Here is a 12,523-nt window from a genome sequence, read left to right as displayed (position 1 = left end):
TACGTGTACCACCATGACACCATCCTACGCAGAAAAAGGAAATTACAAAATGGATATCAACCACAGAACGCAATAATGCTGTTGTGGATTGTCTACTAGATACCTTGAATTAATTTGTCAATAGTTAAGAAATAAGACCTTAATGATTTGCACTTAACTTTCAGCAGCAACCTGGACTGATGTTCAACAGTAGAAGTATCATCAAGAATATGGACATGGTCCTCACGCGCATCTTCATAATGCAAGCACCGAAATGCTCTCCTTTTCCCCTTCTTTACCAAAGGGGAATGTAAAGATAAATCAGCGCTGGCCTTAAAAGACATACACCAATATAGGGGGCACACATTCAATAACCAAGAGGTCGTGAATCCATTACAGCTTTTTAAAAAGTTCAACCTGGCACTCAAATAAAAAGCTTAACTTTACATAGTCAGCCAAAGACATTTTGACATTTAGAAACTAACGCTACGAATTCTGTAGAGGTTACACCAAAGTACTGCGGCAGTAGCCACTACGTAGAATTAAAATTACAGGCTACCACAAATAATCTGGTTTTCTCTGACAAACTTCATAATCCAGAGCATAGAAAAGATACATAAGCTAGCTGTCCATTTTTTTGTCAAGAACACCATATTGTAAAGTTAGGCCTATCTGGCACCACTGCAATCCTAGATCTGCATGGACAGGTAACAGAACAGAACGAAACAAATCAAATCAATTTAGCAGATAATAGATAAATCTCTGATGTACTAGCATCATACTGGGAATGTCAAACTAGTAGAGAATTAATATTTTATATATTGTAACCTAACAAAGAAAAATTTTCGCCGGGTGTAACCTAACAAAGAATTCAGTGGCTATGGCACTTGACAAAGGAAAACTAACCAGTTAATGAGGATATGCTATGTTTCCTTAATGAAGTGGTGAGCAAGCAACTCTGATAATCCAGAACTAGGAATGCTCTCGCAGCCGAACAGCTCCTGAAGTTTTGAGTCACATAATATTGATCCAGTAATAGCATCCTGTGTAAAATCAGTAAATGAATAAAAAGCACATATCAGTTGGCCAACTTTAAGGATCACATTCTCAAGATTGGAACGATTACAAGGGAGACAGAAAGAACACAACTTTGCTAAGATACTTGGCAGGTTAATCTAGTAATCTAGGATAAAAGAATAAAACAAGAATTACACTGGTAGTGCGTAACAGATATCCAGTAACCGTGTTACATATCAGATAAGCTCTGTAAGCAGTCAGCTTCCCCCCCCCCCCCAAAAGACAGACGTAGTAATAAAACGTTAGCACTTTAACTTGACACAAAATACACTATTTCAGTTGTCTCTAACATTAACAGGAATGTGGTGAATTACAAGCCAGCAGATTATTCTTCAGTCTCTGCCATAATACTACTATTGCTTATGGACAATTATAACTATATATAATACAATGATGTTTCAAAACATTGAAAGTTTTCCAGCGTTTGCAGCCAATACTTAGCTCCAACTTGCATCCATCAGAAGCAAAGAGCAAATCGATATCGTGCAACAATAAATATAAAGTTAAAACATATTCATACCTCAAGTTGGTTTGCTTTTATGTAATCCCAAAGGTACCTCAAAGCATCATCTTGAGGCACTGTGCCTTCCATTCCAATAAACTTGGCTAGTGCATCAGAAATCACCACAGAGGGTTGATTAATCAGAGGCATAGGCTGAGTAGCTACATTGGAGGGCTTAAATTTCTTTGCTTCCCGAATTTGATCCTCTGCAGAACCAAGAAAACATAATTAGGAACTTCCATCAGAACAAAACATTAGCAGCGACATCTAGACCAAAAGAAGCAGAAGAACGTACTTGGGTCAAGTGGAGTTATATGTTTCGCCAACAATTTATTCATCTTAAACATGTCAGTTGTGTCAGTTCCAAAAACCACACGAAGTTCATCATTGCAGATTATCTTCCTTTTGTCATCAGGATCTTGAAGATTATTCTGCCGAATATATTGCCAAAGCTGCTTGACAATCTGAATGGAGGAAGCAAGTTACTTTGTCTCGGTTGATTCATTAAAGAGTTTATCACAGGATTAAATTGGATGCCATTTTCTCTAATACAATTGGGGAAAGCTGAGATTACCTGAGTTCTTGACATGACAGTCTCACCAACAATAGTCTGAAGTTCAGGTGAGATTGCACAAACTTTATTTAAACCACCAGGCCCACCTCGTTTCCGCTTTGAAGCACTAGAGGAAATAATACAGATATGATAAACCAATCAGTTTGCATGCATGAGTAAATTCCACAGGTTTGAATCAATGTACAATCCAAGGACACATGAATCTAATGGTTAAACCAGTATATCTTCAAGCAGAACAAAATAACCTTTATATCAGCTTCAAAATAGATTCAGCGTGACATTTGCATATTATCCAGTGAGAATAATATCATGCGATAATACTTATATGGCCTAAGAAATCTTAACTGATTGTGAATAAGAAAATGTGCAAAAACTAAGAACTATAACCCATATAACATTGAGCTCTGTTTTGGTATACAATAAGTGGGAACATATTTCTTTGGTTCATAGGGGAAATACACTACAACAGGTCAACAGTACAAGCTATACAGTGTACAGAATCCCATCATGAAAAATAGATGTAGCATACAGATCCAATGAATCTAATGTTAACGATCATGTTTTTTTTATTACAAATACTATGATTCATACACATACAAGAAAAAGAAAGCTTTTCAACATACTACCAAAGGACAAACCAAAATTAATTGACTGTACCTTTTGTTTGCAGGATCAAAATGTCATTGTTTGAAAAAAGAGAAAAGTTCACGCTGAGCAGTCTGGGCAGAAAACAGTATCCAGACAGGGGGGAAAAGCAGGAAGTTCTATTTAGTGGCTTGCAAGAAAGCTGACGATTCCACAAGTCCAAACTATCAGATTCACTACTTAAGAAATAAAGCAAGCCCAATTTAGCATTTTGTACATTCTAGGATAACAGCTGTAATATCCTTCAAGCACTTGGTACCACAATCAAACAAAATACATATAAAACGGACTATTGTGCTTTTTTTTTAATTATAACCTTCTGAAGCTCAACACAGAATACACCAGTCAAACAAAACATGCCTAAATTCCACTATATTCGACCAGTTAACTAAATGAGATAGAAACTAACTAACATAACTACAAATGGATGGTTACACAACCAACATAGTATATGGTCAAAAAGTAGATACCACCATACCGGCATCCCAAGCATGTGTCCTAAAAGCTATAGTGTATATAAATTGGTGTACACGAGTTGGAACCAAAATCACTTTGCTAGGAGACTGAACCCTAAACCCTAACCCCACTCAGCTAGAGGTGCCAATTCACGAGTGCAAACAGGTAATCTCAAGTCAAAGTCATTATTATTAGCAGCCCTAATTAAACGAAACAACCAACTAATTGTCCAACCAAACTAGATTTAAGAGCGAATCGGAAATATTCTGCCCATATATATCTCGATTCGATTGGGGGAATGAACCCTAATTTCATCCGGTGGCTCACCTTTCCTTGTTGTCGCCCGCGGCCTGTACTGCGGCGGTGGGGGAAGCAGTGCCGCCGGTTCCAGGGGCTGGCTGCTGGAAGGAGACGGTCCCACCAGTGGCGACCCCAGCCAAGCCGCTGGTGACGCGGAAGGCCAGAGGAGGCGGCGGGTAGAACGCCATGGCCGGCACGGGAGGCTGCGGGGAGACCGCCCCAGCGGCGCCGCCTGGTACACCAGCGGGGAGCTGCGGCATGGCCTGGAATATGAGCTGGGGCTGGAGCACCGCGAGCTGCTGCTGCATCTGCTGCAACTGCGCCTGCACCTGCACCTGCGGCATGGCAGGCGCGGGAGCGGCGACCAGAGGAGGAGGATTAGGAGCCGCCGCCGCCGCCGCCTGGGCCTTGGCGACGAGCGGCGGCTGGAGGCGCGGGCCGAAGAAGAGGTCCATCTGGTCGCGGATGAAGGTCGCCTTGTGTGCGAGGTCGACGCCGAGCTTGGCCTCCGCCTGCGACAGCACGGCGGCGAGCGAGGCCTCCCCGGCGGCGCCCCCCGACGAGCGGAGGACGGACTCGACGCAGCTGGCGATCTCCTGGTCGGACACCATGGCGCGCGGGAGGGTGCCAAAACTCAAATCTCGCCCAAAAAACCCTCCCCTCCCTCGCACGATTCCCCCCCCCCCTCCCCCCTCTCTCTCTCTCTCTCCCCTCTCCTCTCTGTGTCTCTGCCGCCTGGTCTCTCTCCCCTTTGTCTCTCTCTCCTCCGGCCTCTCTCTCTCTCTCTCTTTCTCTCTCCTCTTGGGGTCTAATCTATTGTTAAGCAGAGGGGAGCGTTTCGTCGGGGAGGGGAGGAAAAGATGGGAAAAGGACAACTCGCTAAGGTTACCTTAGATTTGTTACCCTAATGATGACGGGTGGGGACATGGATTGGATAAGGTTGGCTATGGGCCCACTTGTCATGGGAGGGGCTAGGTACGAGGCCCGTGCGGATGGAAAGTCTGCAGACGAGGAGTCGTGGAATTACGGAAGTGCCCATGGTTTTGGATGCGGTTGTTGAGTGGGTGAGGGGGTGTGCGGTTTTTCTGCGCTGGTGGGGTCTCCATGGACGTCTCTTCGGCTCCGGGGAGTAGAAGGGATCGTGGGGCAGAGATATCATGGGCTCATGGGCTGATGGGCCGGGCTAAATAATGTCAGGCTGCGCCTTGCCTGGGAGTGACGGGCCAAGAAATAAAGTGTTCTTAAAAATAAAATTCCACATATATCGAACATGATTTTAGTTTCAAAAAAATAACTCGTCATTTTTTAAAAAATAACCAAAAATTTTACAGGTGATTTTTTAAGAAAAAAAACTTAAGATGAATTGAAGTTTGTTACACGAACATTGGATCTTACTGATTATCATTTTCATATGCCATCTATGTCAAACTAATATGTGGCATTGCGACTTTTTTTTTAGATTGCATTGTGACCTTGAAAATGTTTTTCTTATCCTAAAGCCACGAGGCATAACTAGGTCAAACCTTAATATTGAACTCATAGTCTTCAATCCCGATGAGTTGTTTATTAGCGTGTAACACACATAAATATGTTCATTGTCTCGCGTTATATTTGATACCTAACTTACTTTTGCTGTAGTGATGGCACATCCTTGTATAAACCATCCTTACTTTTTTATATTCAACATTTGACAATCTGTTTTATTTGAGAAAATTTTATGGTTAGTATTTTTATTTTTAGTATATGATAAATTTGAATAGTATTTTATGTCTGACTTATTTTTTATTTTTTATAATTTTTTTAAATAAGACGAATATAAACTCACAACCACATTTAAAATTGGATGGGAGAGCACTGAGCAACACGATTACATTTCGCACATGGTTGTTGAAGTTTAAGTGAAAAATGAATAAATCTGAGATATAATCGAACCTCTGAAATAACTGGAAAATAGCGTAATATATTAAAAAGAGTAAAATACACCAGCGGTCCTTAAACTTGTCAGTAGGTTTCACTTAGGTCCACGAACTTGCAAAATACATATCGAGGTCTCTAAACTTGGTTTATTATATCATCTCGGTCCAAAGCCGCATTTGACCGTGGTCTTGCCTACGTGGCACGCCACGTGAACGATGATATGGATTTTTTTTTAAATTTTTTTCTCCCTTCTTCCTTCTTTTTCACCACTGCGACAACCCCTCCCCTCGTGCCGCCTCTCACCACCGAGAAAAAAGAAGGAAGAAGGGAGAAAAAATAAAAAAAATCCATGTCATTGTCCACGTGGCGTGCTACGTAGGCAAGACCACAGTTAAACGAGACATTGGACCGGGATGATACAATAAATCAAGTTTAGAGACCTCAATGTGCACTTTGTAAATTTGTGGACTTAAGTGAAACCTCATGACAAATTAGTACCGCTGGTCAATTTTACTCTATTAAAAAACAGAATACTATACAAATCGACATTGTTATTTTATTTAGAGTATTAACCTTGATGCTAACCTAACAAGGGTGGGCGAACTAGCATAACAACCGTATCATGTGCTTTAATCCGCATCAAATCATCCTCGAGCTAGAGAGATTAGCCAAGAAGATAAAACCCGTCTAAAAACCCCCCGAATCCTCAAAACCCTAGGAGGAGAGCACGGTAGATCCCCCATTTCCCTCCTCATCTCCGACGCGCATTTCCCCCAAAAGAGGGGAGCAAATGGCGTCGGCGGCGTGCTCCTCGTCGGCTTCCGCCCTCGTCCGCCTCACCGGCCCGATCCATCTGTGCAGCGCCCCGCCCCGTGGGTCCGCGCGGCGGCGCCACGCTTCCGTGCGGTGCTCGTTCGCGCCGGTGGAGACGGCGAGGATAAAGGTCGTGGGCGTCGGCGGCGGCGGGAACAACGCTGTCAACCGCATGATCGGCAGCGGCCTCCAGGTAGGGCGGGCCTAACCTTCTTGACGGAACTGGGCTTCCTCGGTTGGCATCTAGATCCATTTGGTAGTTATATTTGAGCATAGGACTGATGAACAAGTTGATCTACGACTTTATTTCCGTCCTTCCGTGCAATCCCATGCTGCCATTCGCGTAATACCCCTATCTAGTTAAGCGTACGAGCACCTTTGTTGGGTTATTATTCGCTATTAATGCTGGTGTCCGTGGTATACTTATCATACTTTTGAATTATATCAGCATCTACGAAATGCGAACCCAGTGCATTGTTTAGCCTGAAATTCCAGCATGACCGTTGTTTGTTTTCTCAAATAGTAACATCTGGACTGTACAATTTCAGGGCATCGAATTTTATGCCATAAACACAGATTCCCAGGCGCTTTTGAATTCGCAAGCGCAATACCCGCTACAAATTGGAGAGCAGTTAACTCGTGGACTAGGTAATATTTGTTGTTCTCTGCTGAACTGACACAATTATGAAACGTTCTGTATGTAAATGTTACATCTTTCATGCTGATTAGTCTGCCTACAAGAACATATTGATATCTGATGGTTGTCTACGATGTATCGATAACATGATTCACATGTCTCGATGCACTAATAAACTGTGGGAAATGTATGAGTATGACATATTTTAAGGGCAGCAAATTTCGATTCAAAATAGCAAAATGTTGACTGCAGTCGCTAATTTATTCCATGCATACAGGTACTGGTGGAAATCCTAATTTGGGAGAGCAAGCTGCTGAGGAATCAAAAGAAGCCATAGCCAATGCCCTGAAGGATTCTGACCTTGTCTTCATAACGGCTGGAATGGGAGGGGGTACTGGATCTGGTGCTGCTCCAGTTGTTGCTCAGATATCAAAGGAAGCCGGTTATCTCACCGTTGGAGTTGTTACCTATCCATTCAGTTTTGAAGGACGCAAGCGCTCTCTTCAGGCAAGTGTTTGAGTCTTCTCCACCCGTATACAATTAATGTGGCGTTACATTTGATAAATAGTTTTGGTTAAGCATGGAACAAACATTTCCTTAGGGGAGCTGTGAGTTATTTAAGATGATGATTAAACACGTTTTAATCATTGGACTGGTAGTTATAATGTGCCAACGTATGGTACCTGTGTTTTGTTGTTTTTTCAGTTCAAGGTCTGGTGCCCTGTCCTCTGCTAGCTCTTTTCAATTTTTGTAGCAGAGGATCTTTAGAATAATATTTAGCATTTTTTAACGAAGTAATATTTGTTTGAGTTGCTGTTGCTATACACAGTTTGTAGTTATTTGCCCTATGTGAACCCATTTGGTTCTGTTGGACTTTAGTTTCTATACACTAGCTGTTTGTATTTTTCTTAAAATAATTGTCTGTTAAAAGCTGTTTTGCTTTTGTCTAGCTAATTTATCTGGTCTTTCTCCATTTCAGGCGTTGGAAGCATTAGAGAAGCTGGAAAGGAGTGTAGACACACTTATTGTTATTCCAAATGATCGATTATTAGATGTTGTTGATGAAAACACGCCCTTGCAAGATGCGTTTCTTCTTGCAGATGATGTTCTTCGTCAAGGTGTCCAAGGAATATCAGATATTATTACAGTAAGTATTCTTCTTATCTATGCTGCTGTAACTTGTGATCACACAATACTCATCTGAAAACTTTGCAGATACCTGGACTTGTCAATGTTGATTTTGCTGATGTGAAAGCTGTTATGAAAAACTCTGGAACTGCAATGCTTGGTGTTGGTGTTTCTTCCAGCAAAAATCGGGCCCAAGAAGCTGCAGAGCAGGCAACACTTGCTCCTTTAATCGGGTCGTCTATTGAGGCGGCTACTGGTGTTGTGTACAATATCACTGGTGGAAAGGACATAACCTTGCAAGAAGTAAACAAAGTCTCTCAGGTGCGTGTAATATTTCTTGCCATTGTCTTGAACTGTCTTTGAAGAAGTATGATATAGCACTGTAATATGTTAAGTCGAAAAACTTAAGATGCTATTATCACGATCATACTCCACAATTTAGGGCTACTGGAATTATGTGGCCTAGGTGATTGAAGTGCTTTGTTTTGACCAATGCTTATGCACGTTTTGCAGATTGTGACAAGCTTGGCCGATCCTTCTGCAAATATAATTTTCGGGGCTGTTGTTGATGACCGGTACACTGGTGAGATTCATGTGACGATCATTGCCACAGGGTTTCCACAATCCTTTCAGAAGTCCCTTTTGGCCGATCCCAAGGGTGCAAGAATAATGGAGGCCAAAGAAAAGGCAGCGAACCTCACCTATAAAGCAGTGGCAGCGGCGACGGTACAACCAGCGCCCGCCGCCACTTGGTCTCGGAGGCTCTTTTCCTGAACACGGTTCAATAGGAAAACTAGTAGTTTGTGTACCTTAGATTCTCATGGAATTACTGAGTTGGCGCTCCAATCAGGCTTCTATGTGTTATTCTTTTTGGATATGTAAACACTTAACAGTTACACATAGTGATTAGCTTCACTTTTATTGTATGTATCATCTAGATGAGGTTGAGGTCTTCAGGAGTTCAGCAGCCGTCACGAATTTTTATTGTATGTTCAAGACGACACTTGGTAGTTGTTCGTTGTAGGCGCGACTTGCTGGCCAAATCTATTGAGTTGTAGATGTGGATGAATTTGCACTTGATTGATCTTGCATTTTTACTCATACGGAGACGCCACGTGACTACATGATCGCTCTGGTGTCTTGAGAAATCCATTTATTCATTCTTGTTGGATACCCAGAGGCCAGATGAAGGGCCTGTTTGGTACATCTCAGAGTTTCAGCTTCATCTAAAATAGGAGCGAAGCTAGGTAGAGCTCTCTCACAAAATAAGCGGAGCTGGCAGTTGGAGCTCTACCAAACAGGCGTAGGCGTGAACTATTCCACCCAGTGACTTCCACAGGTGTGCTTACCCGGCCCAGCACGTCTGGGCTGCGTCAGGCCATGCCGTTTTCTTCACTGGCCCATACATAAGCCATAGCCACAGAAACCAGCGATTAGTACCATACCGCTGATTCGGATGCAGAACGCTCTCCCGGAACAGTATAAAACAAGTGCCAAGGCAGCTGTTGAAAGGCAGGCAGCTGCGCAGTGGGCACAAAGCGAACTATTCTTTCGCCTTTTACTAAAGAATACCGTGTGCTCGCTGCAAATAGCAGCATACTCTAATTTTTTGAGGGGATTTCCAGCATTTGGAGAACCCCAACAATTCTGAAATTGAAATTAGACCTTCTAATTTATATGATTTTCACCGTGATTTGACCTCTCTGGCCTAGCACCCCTGAACCGAAAGCAGCTCCTTTGTCCCAGGAGAGCTCCTTTATATGATTTTAGTTTGGATGACAACAGGAGAGTTCCTTTGTCCCAGGAACAGGGCTCTTCTGCACTCTACTCTACAGTGCAGCTGCAGTTCATATCTCAATGAGGTAGATTGGTCCTGACATCTGATCTCGACATAGGTAAGCGATGCATATAACGAGTTGTTCATCCAAATTTGTGAAGGTGAATTGATCTCTAGACGATTTATAGATTAGATAGTGTTGGCAAGAGAAGGTGGTGATGACCAAAGGGGAGACGATTGACCTTCAAGCTCAACGCTGCCGAGTTTATTGTTGCGTGCGGCGGCGCCGTGAGCCCATGACAGACGGGAGGCTTGGATGAGTAATGAGCGGGAAGCAAGTGACGGCCAGGGTGCGCGCGGCGCGCCGGCGAGGCACGCCATGATGCGCTGGCGGCGTCCTTGCTGTGAATGGGGGGGGGGGGGGGGGCTTATCAAGAAAAACCACGTTTCGATCAGTCTTTGTGCGGTGCAGATGATATTTTGGGGCGGGAAGTTGTATTGTATTCCATGTATCTTCTTTGTTACTCTGTACAAGACACCATTCTAATGTTCTGTTGAATTTATGTGTGGACGAACTTGTATTCGCTTGATTTTACTCGATGCAGAAATGCTAGAGAAATGATCCTTCTGTTATGTTTGAACGCAGATGAGCTTTGCCTGAACATCCGTCATCCGGCCCAGCACCAGTGGGCTACCTGGCAGTGAATGTCTTCACCCATATTGGCCCATCGCCGCTGATGGCAAAGGTAGCAGAGCAGCCACCGATTAGTACCATACCGCTGCTTTGGGTGCAGAATACTTCCCTCAAACAGTATAAAAGAAGTGCCGAGGCAGCCGTTGAGAAGCAGGCAGCTGCGCAGTGGGCACAAAGCGAACTATTCTTTCGCCTTTTACTAAAGAATACCGTGTGCACGCTGCAAATAGCAGCATACTCTAATTTTTTGAGGGGATTTCCTATCTAAGGACAAACCCCAACAATTTTGAAATAGAAATTTGATATTTTTTTTCAAGGGGTTTCCTGTCTAAGGAGAAACCTCAACAATTATGTATGAAATAGAGAATTGACGTCTTACACTCTTTCTCCATCTTATATACAGTTGTTTACTTCGTCAAAATCCACAAGTTGCTGATAGAATCCTTTGTGACGTTACGCTAAAAACACTTCAGCAAACTGATCTGTTCTTTGAGTACTCTGGACGGCTGTCGGCCCTACTCGTTTTGGGAGATAAACTTTTGGATTAAAATGACATGTTTTTCAAACGGTTAAAGGGTGTGTTTCGTGCGAAAAATTTCTATATGAAAGTTGTTCTAAAATATCAGATTAATCCATTTTTCAAGTTTGTAATAATTAAAACTCAATTAATAACATGTTATTAACACCTTATTTTACGTGAAATACTTAATCTTTATCTTCATTTTTAGAACATTCAAACACCACCAAGATTTGCATGCTTTAGCTGAGATGACAGCAAGAGGTATCCTTTGCCCCAGCCCCCAGGAACAGGGCTCTTCTGCACCAACACTAGGCTTCAGTTCACATCTCAACGAGGTAGCTTGGACCTGGCTTCTCGGTTGTTGAGTATATAACTAGTTGTTCATCCAGTTTTGTGAAGGTGAATGAATCTCTAGACGAGTTCTAGATTGGACAATGAGCTAACAAATTCGCTTCTTCCCCATCGTTGTCAGGAGAAGGTGATGGTCAATCACCTAAGGCTGCCAGGATTGTTGGATACTTGGATGCGTGTGACATCCGGGAGTCTTGGAGGAAGAAGGAGCGGGAAGCAAGTGACAGCCAGGATGCGGCGGCGCTCCGGCGAGGCACGCCGTGAGGAGGTGGCGGCGTTCTTGAGACGAGTGTGGGAGTCGGAGTTTTAAACTCCGAGCCCCCTTGGATCTCTAACGACCGTTCGATCAGGCTTCTGCGCCCCAGATTAACCGAAAATTATTCAGGGGCTTCATCGCCAACTAAACGGAGGCCCATTATCTTGAGGCGGAGTGGGGGCAAGGCCCACTTCAGTCGGCCGAAACGAGGCCCAAAATTGTGTGGCGGAATATGAGGAAGAGCTCTCGTGGCAGGTAGAAGCGATTAGTACCATACCGCTGCTTTGGGCGCAGAACACTTCCCAGAACAGTATAAAACAAGTGCCAAGGCCACCGTTGAGAGGCAGGCAGCTGCGCAGTGGGCACAAAGCGAACTATTCTTTCGCCTTTTACTAAAGAATACCGTGTGCTCGCTGCAATTAGCAGCATACTCAAATTTTTTGAGGGGATTTCCAGGATTTGGAGAACCCCAACAATTCTGAAACAAGATTTGATTACCTCCTGTTCATCTGTTCGTAGGCATGGTGATAGATACGCTTCTAATTTTGCAGGTCTTAAGATTTCATCTTATTCCCTCTCTAGTAGAGATACAACTGTCCATTATTCACAATCCGATGTGCTGCTGGCGATCTGTTCCATAGAACCGCAATGAGAGACGTTGCAAAACTAAAATCAGAATCAGAATCTGCTGTGACTTCACACGTATTCGCTATACTGGTTCATACAGGTCTAGAGCAAACCGATTTGATTGGTTGTAGGTTTTAGTACTCTGAAATTTGCAGCTCAATGCTTCAGTTAAGATAGCAACACAGGTTTCTCCTGTGTCCAAGTAGCAGGGCTCTTCTGCAACCTACAGCTGCAGTTCACTTCTCTCTCTCTCTGGAAAGATGATTGCAG

General features: G+C 43.3%; 2 protein-coding genes and 3 non-coding genes across 5 annotated transcripts; 4 read left to right on the top strand and 1 right to left on the bottom strand.

Annotated features, from left to right (window-relative positions):
- Window positions 1-322: 322 nt before the first annotated feature.
- Window positions 323-4,358, bottom strand: LOC4337317 (uncharacterized). Its single transcript, XM_015780789.2, has 6 exons — window positions 3,561-4,358; window positions 2,133-2,238; window positions 1,854-2,022; window positions 1,577-1,764; window positions 886-1,022; window positions 323-674 (listed from the first exon to the last, which is right to left on the bottom strand). The coding sequence occupies exons 1-5, from the start codon at window positions 4,142-4,144 to the stop codon at window positions 903-905; spliced, it is 1,167 nt and encodes a 388-aa protein (XP_015636275.2). The 5' UTR covers window positions 4,145-4,358; the 3' UTR covers window positions 323-674; window positions 886-902.
- Window positions 4,359-6,158: 1,800 nt separating this feature from the next.
- LOC4337316 (cell division protein FtsZ homolog 1, chloroplastic) lies at window positions 6,159-8,984 on the top strand. Its single transcript, XM_015778464.2, has 6 exons — window positions 6,159-6,456; window positions 6,812-6,911; window positions 7,178-7,407; window positions 7,880-8,047; window positions 8,116-8,349; window positions 8,542-8,984. Exons 1-6 carry the CDS (start codon window positions 6,241-6,243, stop codon window positions 8,800-8,802), a joined length of 1,209 nt encoding a protein of 402 aa, XP_015633950.1. The 5' UTR covers window positions 6,159-6,240; the 3' UTR covers window positions 8,803-8,984.
- Window positions 8,985-9,546: 562 nt separating this feature from the next.
- On the top strand, window positions 9,547-9,665 carry LOC112938841 (U5 spliceosomal RNA). The gene has a single exon (XR_003242161.1). It is a non-coding gene; the product is annotated as a U5 spliceosomal RNA (small nuclear RNA).
- A 990-nt stretch (window positions 9,666-10,655) lies between these two features.
- Window positions 10,656-10,773, top strand: LOC112938843 (U5 spliceosomal RNA). The gene has a single exon (XR_003242163.1). It is a non-coding gene; the product is annotated as a U5 spliceosomal RNA (small nuclear RNA).
- A 1,202-nt stretch (window positions 10,774-11,975) lies between these two features.
- LOC112938842 (U5 spliceosomal RNA) lies at window positions 11,976-12,094 on the top strand. The gene has a single exon (XR_003242162.1). It is a non-coding gene; the product is annotated as a U5 spliceosomal RNA (small nuclear RNA).
- Window positions 12,095-12,523: the final 429 nt, after the last annotated feature.

This window comes from Oryza sativa, chromosome 4, assembly GCF_034140825.1.
Source record: "Oryza sativa Japonica Group chromosome 4, ASM3414082v1".
NCBI classification, from domain to species: domain Eukaryota; kingdom Viridiplantae; phylum Streptophyta; class Magnoliopsida; order Poales; family Poaceae; genus Oryza; species Oryza sativa.
The sequence above is the reverse complement of the archived record's forward strand: the minus strand, read 5'-3'. Positions and strand labels throughout refer to the sequence as shown.

What these genes read in the sequence shown, in the direction of transcription:
- LOC4337317 (XM_015780789.2), bottom strand. Translation starts at nt 4,144, where the DNA reads ATGGTGTCCGACCAGGAGATCGCCAGCTGCGTCGAGTCCGTCCTCCGC. An exon ending in CTGTCATGTCAAGAACTCAG is followed by an intron (nt 2,023 to 2,132) that starts GTAATCTCAGCT and finishes TCCTCCATTCAG; the next exon opens with ATTGTCAAGCAGCTTTGGCA. An exon ending in TATAACTCCACTTGACCCAA is followed by an intron (nt 1,765 to 1,853) that starts GTACGTTCTTCT and finishes TTGGTTCTGCAG; the next exon opens with AGGATCAAATTCGGGAAGCA.
- LOC4337316 (XM_015778464.2), top strand. Translation starts at nt 6,241, where the DNA reads ATGGCGTCGGCGGCGTGCTCCTCGTCGGCTTCCGCCCTCGTCCGCCTC. An exon ending in GAATATCAGATATTATTACA is followed by an intron (nt 8,048 to 8,115) that starts GTAAGTATTCTT and finishes AAAACTTTGCAG; the next exon opens with ATACCTGGACTTGTCAATGT. An exon ending in AAGTAAACAAAGTCTCTCAG is followed by an intron (nt 8,350 to 8,541) that starts GTGCGTGTAATA and finishes CACGTTTTGCAG; the next exon opens with ATTGTGACAAGCTTGGCCGA.